This window comes from Rhinopithecus roxellana, chromosome 6 (assembly GCF_007565055.1).
Source record: "Rhinopithecus roxellana isolate Shanxi Qingling chromosome 6, ASM756505v1, whole genome shotgun sequence".
Classification (NCBI taxonomy): domain Eukaryota; kingdom Metazoa; phylum Chordata; class Mammalia; order Primates; family Cercopithecidae; genus Rhinopithecus; species Rhinopithecus roxellana.
This window is the reverse complement of record NC_044554.1, coordinates 109,215,533-109,234,266: the sequence shown is the minus strand read 5'-3', so window position 1 is coordinate 109,234,266 and position 18,734 is coordinate 109,215,533. Positions and strand designations below refer to the sequence as shown.

At 41.7% G+C, this 18,734-nt stretch overlaps 1 protein-coding gene across 1 annotated transcript in view; it reads left to right on the top strand.

The window, feature by feature from the left end:
• Positions 1–18,734, top strand: part of RHEB (Ras homolog, mTORC1 binding) — a 54,352-nt gene that overhangs the window by 19,408 nt on the left and 16,210 nt on the right. Inside the window, exons 2-3 of the mRNA XM_030932154.1 lie at positions 9,125–9,196; positions 15,349–15,416. Coding sequence (XP_030788014.1) covers positions 9,125–9,196; positions 15,349–15,416 — 140 coding nt within the window. The remainder of the gene's footprint in view (positions 1–9,124; positions 9,197–15,348; positions 15,417–18,734) is intronic.

The window sequence follows — 18,734 nt, the reverse complement described above, 5'->3', positions numbered from 1 at the left end:
TGATCATACATATGTATGGATCTATTTTGGGAGTGTGCATTTTCTTCCATTAATCTGTGTCCTTATGCCAGTACCACACTGTCTTAATTACTTTAGACTCCCAGTAAGTCTTGAAACCAGATATATACTTTGTTTCTTCTTAAGATGTTCTTATTTTTTTCTAAGAGATTAATTTTTCCCTTTTTTGTTGGTTTGTAATAAGTACCTATATTGAAGTGGACTAAAAAAAAGTCCAGTTTTTATTTCTAGTCCATTTTTCAGAATCGCATTCTCATCTTCCTAGTGTTTCATCTTCTCATATCACTCTTCTGACTGGAAAACCCTTAGTGGCTTTTGAAAGAAAATCTTGAGCATGTTTTTTTAAAGACTTTTTCAGGCCAGGCACAGTGGTTTCGCACCCATAATCTCAGCACTTTGGGAGGACAGAATGGGTGGACCGCTTGAGCCCAGGTGTTCAAGACCAGCATGGCAGCGTGGTGAGACCCTGTCTCTACAAAAAAAAACCTCACTGGGTCTGGTAGGGACACCCCGGTAGTCCCAGCTACTTGGGAGGCTAAGACAAGAGGATCCCTTCAGCCCAGAAGTTGGAGGCTACAGTGAGCTCTGATTGCACTACTGCACTCCAGCCTGGGCAACCGAGGGAGACCCTGTCTCCAAACAAAAGACATTTCTAAGGTGGAGGAGGGTAATATTTGATTTTCACAATTAGTAGTACCTTTCTCCCTGTTGAGACTACAGGTTCCTTTTAGGTTTCAATCAGGTATTTTATACTGACTCTTCCACAATTACACGTGGAGTAGGACTTAAGTTGGTGTTTGTGGATTCAAGGTGTTGATCATAATTTGGGAAAAGCTTGATTGACTATGGGATTGTGGTACAGAATTGAATAACTGTTTACTGAATATGTATGTGTTGGGTACCAGGTACTGTGCTTTATATCTGTGGTGTCATTTAATCATTATGATACAGAGGGATTTTGAGGCCCAGAGCGCTTAACTTCAAGACACAGTTAGGATTCACACCACAATCTTGAGTTTAAATCCTAAACCTTTACCCACTGTCTTCTTTTTTTTCTTTTCCCCTCCCTCCCTCTCTCCCTCCCTCCCTCCCTCTCTCCCTCCCTCCCTCTCTCCCTCCCTCCCTCTCTTCCTTCCTTCTTTCCTTCCCTCCCTCCCTCCCTTTTCACTCTTGTCGCCCAGGCTGGAGTGCAGTGGCACAATCTCGGCTCACTGCAACCTCCACCTCCCAGGTTCAAGTGATTCTTGTGCCTCAGCCTCCCTGGTAGTTGGGGTTACAGGCTCGTGCCACTACGCCCAGCTAATTTTTTGTATTTTTAGTAGAGACGGGGTTTCGCCAGCTGGTCTGAAACTCCTGAGCTCAGGCAATCCGCCCGCCTTGGCCTCCCAAAGTGCTAGGATTACAGGCATGAGCCACTGTGTCTGGCCTATTGTGTTTATTTTTAATATGTTTCTCCCCATTAGAATTTATATACTGAGGAAGGGGTTTGTCTATTCACCAATGTGTTCCCATGCTTAGAATTGTGCCTCGTACTTAGTAGCTGTTTAACAGATAGATACTTGAGTAAATGAATGAATTAATCCGTAGTCAGAGCTTTGAAAACTTGGGATTCAGAATGGAATGGAATGGAGTATTGCCATGCTTGGAACTGTAAAAATACAGCTGTTAGGAGGTAGAACTGGGCGAAGGGACAATTGGAGAGTTAATCTTCTTGTTCTACAAAAGGGATTCTGTTTGTAACTGATGAAACTAGGTAGAGGTTTAAGTAAATGTATAACCGAGCTGGAGGGAAGAAACCTAATAGCTGTTCTGCGGGAATGTCATCATTTAGTCAGTAGTGAGGTAGACGTCCAGAAGTCACAGCTTGCCTCTTGCCTCTGGCCAGTAGCTTTTCAATTGTATCTTGGGTCTCACTCATTGTAAAAGAGGGTCTCACTCTGTCACCCAGCCTGGAGCACAGCCTCGACCTCCCGGCCTCAAGTGGTCCTCCCAAGTACCTGGGAGCATAGGCATGCACTACCACGCCCTGCTAATTTTTTCGTATTTTTTTTATAGAGACGGGGTCTCGCTGTGTTGCCCAGGCTGGTCTTGAATTCCTAGGCCCAAGCAATCTGCCAGCCTCAGCCCAGCCTCCAAAATTGCTGAGATTACAATTACTGTATCCATTCAATTCAGTGGTATTCGTTGAGTTCTATTCTGCAGGTTTCATTGATGTTTGATTTCTTTCATTGATGTTTCTCCTAAAATTAGAGAGCTGCTTCTCTTCCTTAATTGCCTCCAGTACTTTAACCTCTATTTACCTGACCTTTTCCTTGAAGGCTTCTCAAGCCAGGACCTACACACCTTTTGTCAGGGGTGTTATTAGAGTTCTACAGGTCGCACAGGTGTATCCCCATGGGCACATTTAATTTGGGGTGAGTAAAATGGAGCTGTAAGTGGCTGAGATCGTTTTCTGTAAGGTGCATTCATCTTCATAGTCGAGTGTGTGGCACCCGACGACTGCAGCATCCAGCAAGAGTTCCCTGTAACACTGAGAGCAAAGGGGAGCCTAATCAATATGCCCTCTTGGATTTTTAAATCTATTTAAATATTTCAGAGATACCATTATAACAAGCCACATGGAATGAGGTAAACTAAAAATGTGTTTATAAGGAGGAAGGTTCAGAGGAGACAAAGAGGGAGTGTGGGATCTAGAGAACAAGGGGATAGAACAACTTTTGTGGAAGGGGAGGGTGGCTAACTCTTCCTCCGGTGAAAACGTCAGACTGTGTAAGGCAGACAGGGCTATGTGCCCAGCTCAGGGGCTCCAGTCACTGTGTTTGACGCATATACACCAAGGCTAGGACATTGGGTGAGTAGAGGATAGCAGCAATTGGGACATTGAGAGTGCCTTCCTCATAGCTCAGAAGTCATAGCATATCCTCAGTGCCTGGCCCATAGTAGGTGTCCTTTAATTGATTATGAGCCGAGTTGCTGGTAGGAGCTGGAGGATTAGGGAACACCCTGGAGACAATAGGTGATAATAGATGAACTTGTTGTGTGAGGGCAGTGGCTCCTAAACATCAGAACTGCACAGCTGAATCACCTAGGGGGCTTGTTCATACTTCCATTCTGGAGTTGCCCATCCAGTAGGTTTGAGTGGGGCTCAATAGTTTCTTACAGGTTACCATGTAGTTCTAAGCTGCTGGGCCCACACTTTGAGAAAGAATTACTGCTGTTGGAGGCAAGGAAGAAGCCACTCGGGATTCTAATGCAATGGGACGTGGAGGGATAGACCTTAGCTTGCTAAGGGTCACCAACCCACATGGTTTTGGAATTTTCTGTAGCTGAGCTCAACAGGCTTACAAAAGCAATTGATTAGATTAAGATCATAGAGGTTTGTGGCCGGGTGTGGTGGCTCATGCCTGTAATCCCGGCACTTTGGGAGGCTGAGGCGGGCAGATCACGAAGCCAGGAGATCGACACCATCCTGGCTAACACGGTGAAACCCCGTCTCTACTAAAAATACAAAAAAAAAATTAGCTGGGTGTGGTGGCAGGCGCCTGTAGTCTCAGCTACTTGGGAGGCTGAGGCAGGGGAATGGTGTGAACCTGGGAGGCGGAGCTTGCAGTGAGCCAAAATTGCACCACTGCACTCCAGCCTCGGTGACAGAGTGAGACTCCATCTCAAAAAAAAAAAAAAAAAATTATGTTCATTGAAGGGCCCTACAGAAGGAAAATTGGAGACTTCTTAGAAAAGAGCAGTGGACGATTTGTCTTGGGGCTTATACTGTATAGGGAAGAAAGAAACCTGGTGGAGATTGGAGATTCAAGGTGATGGTTTAGTATATTTCTAACATTTTTGTCCGCAGCCACCTTAGTAAGAAACACATTTTACACTGTGATCCAGTAATAAATGTTGTGTATAACTGAGATAGAAGGTTCATAACACCTTTCTTGTTTGTAGTCCATGCTGGCATTCCTATTTCTTAAAAAAATAGTGTGGGTCATGGCACAGTGTATTGACTTCATGACTAGTTAGGCCACACCACTGATTTGAAAACATTGCTAGTAGAGATGGTTTGGATTAGATGATGAGAATCAGAAAGGGAGACCACTGGGGAATACATGGTCCTGTGTATTGATTGATAGGTGGGAAGAAGGGCAGGTGCCAGAGGAACAGCAGTCTGGGTGGTGACCAGGCACTTCTTGGCATGCTCAGGAGGTGGGTTGCTGAAGTGGCATGGAGAGGATTACTGGTGCAAAGGCCAGTGGACTTTCAGGCTAAGCTGTTAGCTTGTGTCCATGGTCATCAAAGCCTCTTAAAGTTATGTTATGAATTTGAGGTGATGAAAGCAGCCCTGGAATGGGTTGTGTCCTAGATACATTACATTGGTTCTAATGGACTCCCCCTTCTGCAGAATACCTTGATAGACTAGTTAATAGATTGAAAATCTGGTTTTCCCCATCATATCCCAATGAACAAGCAATGTATAAACTGGGAAAATGCTGGGCTTGTAGGGAGTCGGTGGGAGGGGGCACAGACCGTGGCTGGAGGGCAGTGGCACCCTCACGCACACAGCCTCAACCCTTGGACTCAAGCAATCCTCCTACATAACCTTCTTGAGTAACTGAGACTATATGCACACATGACCACACTCAGCTAGTTTTTATATTTTTTTGTAGAGATAACGGTTTTACCATGTTGTTCAGACTGGTCTCAAACTCCTGGGGTCAAACAGTCCACCCGCCTCGGCCTCCCAAAGTGCTGGGATTATAGGCATGAGCCACCACACCTGGCTAATAAGTTATTTTTTTAGGAGAATAATCATGATAACAAAGTCAATATTAATCTGAAAACTTAAAATAATTCTGTAAACAGTGCCTGTTTTGCAATAATCACGAGGTATAAGGTTGAGTCAACACCCCTGAAAGTACATACACCTTCTGTAGTGAAAATACCAGGTGAAAAACTCACTGTGCCATTTTATCATTGGAAAAAAAAAATACGATGCTATTCCCCGATAAAAGCTCAGAATAATTTTTTTAAATAATTTTTATTTTTAAAAGTTAAGGTGGGTTTTGGTTTGGAGGAAGAATATTTGACAGTTAATTGTGGGAATTGAGATACTGCCTTTTAAAGCATTTATAGTAATTTATGTCATTAAATGAGTGGTTTGTGTTTGAGGATAAACACATGTCTGAGTATGGGCTACTTCTCCATTTATTTGGGATCACTCCTACATAGTTTTCATGTAACATTTTTCTGAAGAGTTGATCTGGAGTGTGAGATTATCTTCAGCAAGGAACAGTGTTTCCAGACCTGAATTTGCTAAGGACAAAAGCCAAAGTAAATATATGAAGTTATTGAGAGAAAAAGGTTAAAGATGATCACAGTAGAGATCACAAATGCCTTTTTGTGGCTGCAAGCAGACTACATGAAAATCCTAACCAAAAGATGTGAACTGCGTCTCCAGAAGACACTCCTTAAAGCCAGAAATTATAACTAGAACTGAGAACACTTGAAAATGAGCGATGGGGTTTATTTATGAAGATTCATTAGCATTTAATGCTGACTTGTCAAGATTTCAACACTAATTATCTAATAATAGCACTTTCAATGGAAATGGCAGAAAACAGCATGTTAGCAAACATAACCTTCCTATCCCTTCTGGATTATTTAAATAATTAATGACCTCACCCTAGCGGGAGAGCCCCAGAGAGGAGAGACCCAAGGGAAACGTCATTTTTCTTCAGTGCCACTTCTGCTAATGAACAATACCTTTCTCCCAGGGCCAGTCTGATTGAGAATCCAGTTTCCACCCTGGAGAAATAAGTTTTAAATTCTGGTATCCCAATTTACTATTCATGAAAACAACAGTTGGCTGTCAACCTGCGAAGTGATTTTGGTTAGACTACATTGTCTGTTACCAGAATGATTACTTAGTTTTCAACCGAAATGTTAATTTAGCCTGTCAAATAGTATATGCCATTGTGATACAAATGAGGAACTCTTCTCTCACTACATGTTTGCACTTGATCTCATGCTGTCTTGCTTAATGTGTGTAACTTTCTTTTCTGTTCAGATGTGGCGTCCTAAATTTCACGGGAAACTCCTGAGACTCTTCTCCCCATCCCTTCACTCCCGCAAGTCAGGTTGTTGAGACTTGACCAGTGCCAGTTCAGAGGACTCCCTGATCCAGGGGCTCCCGGTTGCCCAGTGCTGAGGGAGCTTATCCCATGTATCATACTTAGCTCCTCTTTCACTATTTTTAGTCCAGTTCTACTACACAAAATGTTGCAAAAGTCTTTTAAATTCTATTATTTCCTTTTTTCTTTGTAACTCTTGCCCATATCTTTAGGGAGAAAATGATCTGCTTTCTTTCCTTTCCATTTGTAAGCCAAACAAAAACCCCACAAACCCTTATCCTACCCACATAAGGGTATAAAAAGCCCACCAGAGTCTTTAGAAGTACCCTGCAAAAGCTCTTAAGAAGTTTTTTGTCTTCTTTCTTTCTAATTAAGTTTCATTTCTTTAAGCGGTAGCATTCAGTGTAAATAACAATTTTTTTACTCCTAATTTTTCAGTTTCAATAACGTAAGAGAGGAGTTTTCCCCTTGCTGTTTTTATTACCTGAAGTAGTTCTGCTATATTTTGAGTTAAATTCTCCTTTACAGGCTAGCATATATAACATGGTTTCTTTTCAACACAATTCATTTTAAATTTGTGGAATTCTTGAACTATTGTTTTCCTATATCACAGGCAGTCCTGTGATTGGGTATCAATAAATACTAGTTGAATTGTTTCTTGATTTCCGATGAACTGTGTTTTCTACTTCATTTGTATAAAATTGAGATCTTTTGTAGTATCTGAATGGCTAAGAGTGGCATTTGGAGGTCTACGCTTTAATTTCATTCATTTGTTCAGAAACCTCAATGTTTACAGTGTGTCAGCTGGCCCTGTGCTGGCTTCAGTAGAGTGTTCACTACATGAAGATAATTTCAAATAACTTAATAAAACAGTAGCTATGAGAATGACTTTTAAGGCATGGGTACTACCTTAGGGTGGTCTTGAAGGTTTCTCTGTGGAACTAACATTTGAGCTCAGATCAGAATGACAAAGATGAGTCATACATTCAGAGATGGGGGGATGGGCATTGCTAGAATAAAGGGGCCAAGGGGGCAGGAACTCCAGGAGCAGAAGGGATGTGACTGGAGCCTCAGGATGGGTTGTTGGGGGCTGTTGGCAGAAAAGGTCAGAGTGGTAGCCAGAGCAGGGATGGCCTGGTATTTGTGGGCCATGGTTAGAAGTTGGGAATTGATGCTAATTGCAATGAGGATTGGAAGCAGAGAAGTAGCATTTGATTTTCAAATGCTCATGTAGGTTGCTTTGTAGAGAATAATTTCGGGTTTTAGTAATTCTAGAGACATTTCAAACTGTGTATTGGGCCGCTGATAAGGAGTAAATGGGTCTGCCAACTCGTGGCCTTTCCTTCCCAGCAACCCCTACTTTTTTTTTTTTTTTTTTAGTAAGACAGTCTCACTGATTGCCCAGACTGGAGTGCAGTGGCGCCGCCTCGGCTCACTGCAGCGACCGCCCCTGGGTTCAGCCTGTCTTCTTGCCTCAGCCTCCTGAGTAGCTGGGATTGCAGGTGCCGATCACCACGTTTGGCTAACTTTTTTTGTATTTTTAGTAGAGACAGGGCCAACCATGTTGGCCAGGCTGCTCTCGAACTCCTGACCTCAGGTGATCCACCCGCCTCAGCCTCCCAAAGTGCTGGAATTACAGGCATGAGCCACCGCACCTGGCCAGCAACCACTACTGTTAAGCCAACTTTTTAATAGTTTAAATTTTGAGGAATGCCTTTGGTGTGAAAACGTTGTGCAACTATACCTATCCATAGTTTGGAGGAGAAACAAGCGGAAATTAAACCCAGAAGTGTAAGACGGGTGTTACCATGCCTCTCCTTCACTCTCACTGCACGTCCTGTTGTGGTGGAGTTAAGTACGCCAGGCATATGTAGCATGTGTGTAATAATGTTCCGAGGATGTGAGAGAGAAGGAAGGGTTTGGAGGTGAAATTGGGGAGGGATCACTTCCTCATTCCTGGTGATAAAGTCATCTGAACTATGCCTCTCATGCGGTTTCTTCACAGGGCACATACCCTGTTCTGAAGTCCTCCAGTAGACATTTTAGGTAACAGAAGAGTGAGAAGCTCTAGTTGTTGATTTATTAACATACAAGTTCAGTTATTGGCGATTTTGTGAAATCCATACATTTCTTAATTGTCTAGATACTGCTAGGCCTTTCATACTGAATGAGATAGGATTTCTAGCTTCAAAGGAGTTTTTAAGATAAAGACTTACGTTACATATTTTCAGATTACTCTTATTTATTTTTTTTTTCGAGGCGGGGTCTTGCTCTGTTGCCCAGGCTAGAGTGCAGTGGTGTGATCTTGCCCCACTGCAGCCTCTACCTTCTGGGTTCAAGTGATTCTCTTATCTCAGCCTCCCAAGTAGCTGGGATTACAGGCACCTGCCACCACACTCAGCTAATTTTTGTTATTCTTAGTAGAGACGGAGTTTCGCCATGTTGGCCAGGCTGGTCTCGAACTCCTGACCTCAGGTGATCCAACTGCCTCAGCCTCCCAAAGTACTGGGATTATAGGCATGAACCATGGCACCTGGCCATATTACTCTTTTTAAAAGCTGTACTTGGTAACACTTCTAATGGTCATATATGAAAGAATACAACGAAACTAATCATTTTAATTTTCTTATTAACATTAAATAGCAAGATTCCAAGGATACTAGAGGAAATTAGCTTACTTTAAACCTTTTAGTTTATCTTTAACAGAATATCTGATGTGCTTGTTGGTCAGTAATATTTGTTAATGTCACAGACAAGTTTACTTTGTAATAGCTTAATTGCATAATATCCTCATATAAAGCAAATTAATGAGATTTATTTCATTTTTTGAAATTGCCGAAATGCTAATTAAAGGAATGTTTTCTGACCCTAATACCTTCAGTTTCTTCATCTGTTAGTGGTTTTTTAATGAAACAGCAAAATTAAAAATTTTTACCTTCATATGCCAACACACACTAAGCTCTTGTTCTCCTTTATAGGGAAATCCTCATTGACGATTCAATTTGTTGAAGGCCAATTTGTGGACTCCTACGATCCAACCATAGAAAACAGTAAGTATTGTTTTCAAGTACTTAAAAACTGAGAAGCCTTCTTTTGTGTAAAATAGCCATTGTGTATTCATGGAGGCTTTGAGTGCAGGAGGTAAATTCTGTATGTCTCCCAGTTGGGGTCAAAGAAAACTTGCAAAAGATTTACCTACTTTACCCTGAAAGATTTTTCCTTCCATGTCTGCGTGCCTTGCCATCTAGATATTGTTAATTCAAGTCAGTAGGAATCTGGCCCATTACTGGAATCTTCGTATTCCAGAATCTGCTCAAAAACAGGAGTGGAGAGCACAGTCTTCTCCCCCACACCCCCTTCCTCCCAGCCATTGCAGTTTCCAGGGATTCCAAGCTTGAAAGAATGCAAAACACTCCAGATCGCTGTTCCTTATTCTTACAGAAGCCATACTCCCGCCCCCATTTCTCTATACCCTTCTTTCCAGCCCTAAAGATTTGAAAGAGAAATGAACTATTCTGGGATTGGTTAGAGCAGTTGCAGCATTAAAAAGAAGTTGGCTCAAAAAGCCTGTTGACATTTTAGGCCATGTGCAGAAAAAGTCAGGGAAGAGAGAACCAGCTATGACCTTTACTTTGTTCAATTTTAATACGTGGTTTCAGCATATTCCTGATGGAGAGACATGGGTCTCACAGTGTTACCCAGGCTGGACTCAATATCCTGGACTCAAGTGATCCTGTTACCTCAGCCTCCCAAGTAGCTGGAACTACAGGCATACGACACTGTGCCCAGCTTTGAGACAGGTCTTGATTCTAGGGATCGCTAAGGAGAATCTGAAACAGGGAAGCTGGCCTTTTCAGGCTTAGAACCACAGGTGGGCCCTGGAACTAGTTTTCTCAGATTCTTGAGACCAGGACTTACCTAGGATTTGTCACCAGGAACATGTAGATTTAAACATGGGGATTCATCAACACCTGGTTGGCATATCATGCATGAGGTAGATTTCACCTGCCAGAGGCTTGCAAGAGAAGAGAATCACTTGAATGCTTTGGCTTAAAGTAAGGAGCTTGGCAAACAACAGCCTGCAGGCCAGAAAGGCCCATTGCCCATTGTCTGTCTTTGTACAGACCAAGAGCTAAGAAAGGTTTTTACATTTAGGCATAATATATAAAAGTCCAAAGAAGAATAATGTCTGATGTGAAAATGGTATGAAATTCCAGTGTTAACATCTGTAAAGTTTTATTGATACACAGCCATACTTGTTCCTTTACATGTTGTCCTTTACATTGTGTACCATGGCAGAGTTGTTGAATAGTTACAGCAGAGACCAGGTGGCCTACAAAGCCTAAAATATTTACTAGTACTATCTGGCCCTTTACAGAAAAAGTTTCCTCACCCCTTACTTAAAATATTTGGCTGTCCTTTGTGTCTCAGTGAACTGGTAGCAGAGAAGGAAACCTATTGGTTGATAAACTAACTCTGGGAATATTTTTGAAAGTAACCTTTCAAGGTGTTATATTTGAAAGTAACCTCTGGGTATCCGCAGGGAGGAGTCCTGATTACATCCTGTGATTTGTCTAGCTGGTCATTATATCATGATAAGCAAGTGTGAAGAGCAGATTAATGTGAGTGCTAGATGAACAAGCTCGGTTTTCTGTCCACTGGAATAAGAACATAAGGAAATCATCATCTCAGACTTTAATATTTGCTATACATAGCAATTTAGGATCTTAGATCCTTGAAATAAAAAGGTTCATTTTGGAATTGTATTAATAGAACAATAGAAGATTGTTTTCTTCATAAGCTCTGCCTCTAAAAGTGGATAATTGTGTATGTATCCTCATACCATTTCATACTGAACTGGCATTAGCTGGGCATGATGGAGTGTGCCTGTAGTCTCAGTTGAGACAGATCACTTGAACCCAGCAGTTTGAGGCTGCAGTGATCTGTAATCACGCCACTGCACTCCAGCCTGGCTAGCAGAGCAAGATGTGGTCTCAAAAATAGAAATTGAGTTGGAAGGAAAGTCATGGAGTTGTGTATCATGGAGCTATACATACATACATTATCTTAGTAATGGATCAGAAGAAAGTCCAACTTACGTAACTTGATGTTATCTCAGAAACAGAGTAATATGACCCTACTCTTTTGAGGCTATCAGCATCATCTTTGTTCATATTTAAAATTTTTCTCATCTTAGAGTTCAATAATGAAGACTTTTCTTCCCCTCAAAAATGAATTCAGAGTACTTGTTAACATCTGTAGGCAAGAGCAGAAATAAATATGAATATGTATCCATTAAAAGTTTGTGAGGCATGTTCAGACATTATATTCTACTTGCCACACTTTTGATAACCTAACACAGGGCAGGAGCCCTTAGTCCACCATTTCTTCCATTATTTGGTAGAAAAACATTCATTGTTCAGTGATAACAATTAATTGGAAAGAAAAGAAAAGGTTATGAACTTGTTGCCAGCAAGATAAATAAGTAGGTGGTTTTATGATTTTAAAAAACTGCTCTGTAGATCTGGAAATAATTTAGTAGTTATTTTACGCTTTATAATATTAGAACAAGCTGTTATAGCAAACACTCAGTGGTGACACATTTCAGTGAAGTGTCATGGTGAGAGCAAAAATTCTGGGACTGTGTCATCTTTAACAGTAGGGGTGTAGGAGAACAATATCAATAAAACCACATATTTTCTAGTTTGGGGAAATTTTAAAGCAGAAGTACTACTTATGCAAATGTACTTCATTATCTCCTGCAGTGTTAATCTAACAACTCAATACAAACTAAATTGATAGGATTAAATTAAGCTAGTGGTAGTTTATAATTAAAAAGCAAATATAGCAGCCATTTCCAACTTCTGCCATCTCCAGGTAGCGCTGTTGGTGAATGATAAGCTCCTTCCTCTCAGGAAGTTGGGAGATTGCAGTTAGGTGTTGCAGCATTCTCAAGGCACTGCGTCCTGGGTGTGGACTTCTCAGTAGGGTATGAAAGAAGAGTCCTCACCACACTTTAGTAACACAAATCTTGCTTTGTGAACACCAAATTTTAGAAACCTCTATGACCTTGGTTAGTAGCATTTACTAGTAAATAGCTATTAGTCTACTTAGGAGAATTTCAGGGGTTTAGGTTGGAAAGGGATTCTCTGGTGATTCAAAGAGGCAGAGAGAAGGGGGCTCAAGGAAAGTGATGTCAGAAGAAAGCCAGCTTTCCATTTTGACATGAGGTTAAAATGAGAGAGAGTAGAATTATTTCCTAGTCTATCCTATCTCTTATTATACCTCCTTTTTTTCTATAGTAACAAAAACTGGCAGTTTTCCTATGATAGCAAGATGGAAGGTCTTCTTTTTCATTTTACTGCTACAAGTAGGACAAGTTACATTCTTTTTACATGCAAAGATAGATGCCAATGTTTGTTAATTTTTTTCTTTTATACACTATATACAATGACATATCCTACCCTTTTTCTCTTACCTCACTGGTGAGCCAGTACTTTCACGGTCTTCTTGGCTGAATCTTCCGCATTTTTTTTGACTTGGCAACATGGGGTGCCCTGATTCAGGCCTTTCCTCTGCACTTGCTCTCAAGTGATCTTCCCCTATCTTTAATTTGCTATTGACTCACCAGTGTGTATTGTCAGCCCCAATCTCTCCCCCCAGCTCTGAGCTTTATTTTATAATTTATTTTATTTTACATGACAAGGTCTTTCACTCTGTCCTTCAGGCAGGAGTGCAGTGGCATGATCATACTTATGGTAACATTGAATTCCTGGACTTAAAATGATCTTGCCTTAGCCTTGCAGGTAGCTAAGACTACAGGCGTGAACCACCACGCTGGAGCAGTTTTTCCTTTTTTGTGGAGATTGGGTCTCACTATGTTGCCCAGGGTGGTCTTGAACTCCAGGCCTCAAGTCGTCCTCCTGCCTGGGCCTCCCAAAGTGGGATTACAGGCATAAGCCACTACATCCTGGGCTTTTTTATTTAACTGCCTGCATTTCCCCTTGGTATTTAATAAGCATCCCAAAACATCCCTAAAGCCCAACTCTCAATTCCCTTCCTCTCCCATCCCTAGTATTCTTCCCCTAGTTTTTCCTGTATCTATAAGTGGCAACTTACAAAAGCTTTGGAGTCATCCTGATTCTTCATTTTCTTATATCCCACCTCCAGTCAATCAGAAAATCCTTTTGGTTCTGCCTCTGAAATACTTCCAGAATATCTGCACCTCTAATCCAGGCCAGTGTCACCTATAGATTGTGATAGTCTGTACAGTCATGACACTGGTCACTATATCATGGGCTCCTGCCTAATATCTCTGGGACCATTTTTGTTATTTACAGTGTAGCCAGAGTGATCTTTCCTTGGTTTCTCCTCACATTCAGAGTAAAAATCCCAAGTTCTGTAGGACCTTCTGCCTCCTGTCCATCCTAGTTAGCTGCCTACCATTCTCCCTCAGCTTTAGCTGCATTGACTTTTTTGCTTTTTTCACTTGCTGTTTAACCTCTGCCTGGATGTTCCACTCCTAGGAAAGATACCCGACAGGGTGGGAGGGTACATGTGTGTCTGTATCCTCTTTCCTTCCCTGGGATCTAAGCTCACAGAGTATCAGAGACTACAGCATCCCAAGCACCCACAACAGTGCTACTGGTGATAATACGCACTCAAGAAATTGTTCTTGAATGAATGAATGAAGGAATGATGTTTCCTTTCAGTAACCTTGTCATCATAATTATACTTGATAACCACAGTTACTTAGTTCTAATTGAAGGTCACTGGTTTTATTGCTCACCAGTGTTTCTTACATACTTCTCATCAAATCTGAAATACACTTCAATCTTATCTGACTGAAGGTTTTCACACAGCTCTATAGTGACTGCACTCTGGCTGACAAGGACTGAAAGCTCCAGGGGTATAGGATGCATCCCAAGCAGAGAGGATATGGTGTAAAAACAAATCTGAATTCTTTCTTAGAATTGATGAAATAGGTTGTATTGGGTATCCCCTCAGCTTGAAATATTCCGATTCAGTTTCCATCTGATTTAACTGTTTCCTAAAAGTGATAACTTCCAGAAAAGGTGTAAGCATAATATAGTGTGGCCATTGATTTCATCATGTGGTCTGTAATCTTTACTCACCGGACTTTTGGCACCCCTGCTTGTATTAGAAAAGTGTGACGCTAATACGGTTCTCTGTGATGATTGCTTGTCTTTCGGCCATCTTTTCTTTCCCTGTGGAACTCATATAATTCAGATAAGATCTCCAATCAATCCTCCTTATTACTTAGAGTTTTCTCACGTAATTTCCATTTGTCTGTGTCAGCTTTGCCTTTCTGCTGTGGGCAGAGTGGGACATCACTCAGTTGTATGAGGGATAGATTCTGCAGCCTGGCTCTGGTCATATAGGATGGCCAGTCAGGAGATTGGAGGACTCATCGTGAGTCAGGACAGCTGGGGTGGGTATGCAAGAGAAATCTGTTCCACTTCCTTGTCAGGGTTCCAGGTGGTTATTTTTACATTGTTTCTGTTAGTAGTTCTTTCCTCTTTTGTCTATACTTGCTTGAAGTCTGTCTCCCTCAAATTCTGAATTGAATTCTGAATTGACTTTTCCGGAAGTTATTCAAGTCTGATTTTCTTTCCTCCCTTGTCAGGGAAAAGAAGTTGTGACAAATTGCTTGGATCCTTAAGCTTAAGGGGGAAGAATGGCTTCAACATAGAACATCTGTTTCATTGCTGTTTTATCCGTCAGTAAAACTGTTACTTTTTTTATGTACTAAAAGTTCTTAGCACTTCAACTAATATTAGCTCTTTGTGCTCTGATGCCAGACTTCCTATAAATTAATGGAAAATTTTTGTGGTTTTGGTTTATTCTAGAGCTCAGACTTTACGTAGTATATTTCACTTTTTCACAAGAGAGGGATTTGCCACAGAGCATTGAAATTACTATTATAGGATACGAATTGTTGCCTACTTTGTCTCTTTGAAAAAGAATCAAGGTTTACCAAGCTTGATTTTAGCCAGTCACCGTGTTTCCTAGCTAAATAATGGAAGTAGGGGAGAATCTATACAAGTCAGGGAGTTGCTCTTTTTTGTTTCATGGGGCCTTTCTCTGAGACTGCTAGGGACTCTGTGCTTCATTGTTCAAACTTTACGTGGTTTAGAGTTAATTTTTAAAAACTAATGTTTAATTCCCTTTTTCCCTGTAGCTTTTACAAAGTTGATCACAGTAAATGGACAAGAATATCATCTTCAACTTGTAGACACAGCTGGGCAAGTAAGTGACCTCTGGTATCTCAGAATCTTATACAGCATATCTGACACTCCTGGTCCTAGCACTGATTTTTGAAAGTACCAGCTATGCCAAGAAAACCCCTCGTGTTGGCCGGGCGCGGTGGCTCAAGCCTGTAATCCCAGCACTTTGGGAGGCCGAGACGGGCGGATCACGAGGTCAGGAGATCGAGACCATCCTGGCTAACACCGTGAAACCCTGTCTCTACTAAAAAATACAAAAAACTAGCCGGGCGACGTGGCGGCCGCCTGTAGTCCCAGCTACTTGGGAGGCTGAGGCAGGAGAATGGCCTAAACCCAGGAGGCGGAGCTTGCAGTGAGCTGAGATCCGGCCACTGCACTCTAGCCTGGGCGGCAGAGCGAGACTCCGTCTCAAAAAAAAAAAAAAAAGAAAACCCCTCATGTTGTGTGCAGACAGTCCCTGACTCCCAATAGTTTGGCTTGCAGTGGCTCAACTTAACAATTTCTCATCTTTATGATGGGTCTGTTGAGGTATTTGCTACATTTTCAACTCATGATATTTTTGGTTTACAGTAGGTTTATTGGGATGTAACCCCATCATAAGTCGAGGAGCGTACATAACTAAATGTTAATATGCTGTCTACTTGGTCTTCTCTAAGACTTTTCTGGCAGTTTTCTTTTAATAACTTGTTTTTCTGCTTTAAAATTACTTTAAATATACTAACATTGTAAGGGTTAATACTTATTACAGGTTAGTGGTTTTCTGTTTTCTAAACTTTGTATTAGAGAGTCGTATTAGTTGCTTTCTTTCTCTTTGTGATATGTGTTCTCCTACATTAGGGCAAAAGTACATCTTTTCTAGAGGAAAGGCATAAGAGGGGCATAGGGCAGAAATTAGCTGATTTAATCTTATGAGGACCTGGGCCATAAAATACCAGTTTGATTAGAGTCTAGGCTCTGGTTTGAGTGTTGGGTTTAGTTTATATAGTAGAGTCTCTGGGTGGGTGGATTTGAGAGTGATTACTAGATTAGGGAGTTTCAATGTATTTGATAGACAGTAGGAAATGGCCAAAAGTCAAATAATCCCCCCAGAAAGGATATTCACATGTTGGTTAATGTAGCAGGGATGTGTGGAATTGGATCACCAGGGGAATTGACTGGAAGCAAGGGGGAAAGGAGTACATGGAACAAAGAAAAGCCCTTTTGACAGCTTAGCTGCCCCATTACCATGACATCCAGGCCTGCTTTTACTAGAAACCATTCTATTAGACTGAACTTACCCTTCTTCACTGGAGGGTGAGGAATGTAAAGAAGCTGGGATTTCGGCTCCTAACTCCTGCCCTTGCAACTCTTTTTTTTGTTTGTTTGTTTTGTTTTTTTTGTTTTGTTTTTTTTGAGACGGAGCCTTGCTCTGTCACCCAGGCTGGAAGGCAGTGGCGCTATCCCACTACAACCTGTGCCTCCTGAGTTAAAGCAATTCTCCTGCCTCAGCCTCCCAAGTAGCCTGGGATTACAGGCACACCACCACACCCGGCTAATTTTTATATTTTTAGTAGAGACGGGGTTTCGCCATGTTGGCCTGGCTGGTCTCAAACTCCTGACCTCAGGTGATTCACCTGCCTTGGCCTACGAAAGTGCTAGGATGACAGGCGTGAGCCACCATGCCTGGTCCACCCTTGCAACTTAAAATCAAAGGATAAGAGTAGCAGAAGGGTGAGTGTAGTGTGATCTGGTCTGCCGTGTTAAATGGGGGCTTTTCTCCTGGAATCTGGGGAAATTAGAGTAGACCCAGAATAGTATGACCTGTCCTGAATTCCCTCTGCTTTGCATTTTGAAGTGAACATAGAAGGAAAGTGTGACGCCTTAGCGAAGCAAGAAGATAGCTGTATTGAGTGATGTTAGCATTGGAAGAACCCCGAGGTTTCCATTTTGGAAGCTTGGAAGAAAATAAATGTGTTTGGCTCTTTGAGCTTGTACACAGAGCTATAGCATGTGCCTCCTTCACTCACCCTACATACTCCCGGCTGGTGGTGGATATAATGTGCTTTAGCAGTCAGATTCTTGATGCTTTCATTAGAACAGAGCCATCCTAGACTTTCACTCCCTGATCTCTGGCCTCTTGACAGAAGAATAGGAGTTGGGGCTTGTATGGACCGGGGAGCAGTGTAAGTCTCTGTTGAGGGGGTGGGGCATGGCACAGATGACAAGGCTCATTAGAAATTAGTTGGGAAGGGAAGAGCCGCTTGAGTAGGAAATTGTGTTGTATTGTTGGGTTTCGTATCTTTCTTTTATAGTTAAGTTGACTATATAATTTATTGCCTAAACCAAGACACTTTTAGAGTTGAGGGCTGGGGGTGCTAATAATAATTACGTTGGGGCAACAGTGTAACTTAGAGTGTCCTGGGCAAAGAAATACAGCTGTTCAGTTTATTGTGGGACTCTGACACTATCAAGACTTCAGTTTGCTTTTGTATCCTTTTTTGGAATCTTCTTTAAGCTCCTGAAAACTGGTGATGAAAATGTAAATTGATAAATCACTTTCATACACTGTTACTCTGGAAACATGTTTTGTATCAGGCAATTCAGGGGACCAGTTTCATAACTGTTTGGAGTGTGGGTCCTGGAGTCACACTTGCCTGAATTTGAATCTTGGCTTTTGTTGCTAACCCAGTAACCTTAAGGAGGCTAATGAGGGCTGGGCATGGTGGCTCATGCCTTTAATATCAACACTGTGGGAGGTGGAAGGATCACTTGAGCCTAGGAGTTTGAGGTTGCAGTGAGCTGTGATAGTACCACTGCAGTCCAGCCGGGGCAACAGAGCAAGATCCCATCTCTTTAAATTAAAGGGTGAAGAAGTCTTTCTGTGTCTCAGAGCTTTATCTATAAATAGCGATAACTGGAATTGTTGGAGGATTGTCACAGTGGGGTTGAAGCGGATGTGCTCTTTCTTTGTAGACCTTTAGTGCTGCTGAGGCAGGTGTGACACCAGCATATTCACTGTGCTGACAGGCTGCGGGGTGGAAGTGCACATGTTCTTAATACTTGGAGAGCTGTCTTTGAAAAGATTTCTCTAAAGAATAAATTTTTTTATATTGACTACTTATCAAGTTGGAATATGTGTTCCTCTGAGGTACTGTTTTGCCCTAGAACGTAAATGTACACTCAGGTATCAAACAATTTAAAATATTTTAGTGATGTAATAATACAAATAGTGAAACCAAAAGCACCAGTGTTTAGGAAGAGTGTATGATATGAGATAAGACAAGAGCAGTGGTCGTATTAGCAGCCCTGCTGTCTTGCCCCTTTGGGTTCTGTTACAACTGGGTAAGAGTAATTGGAGAAT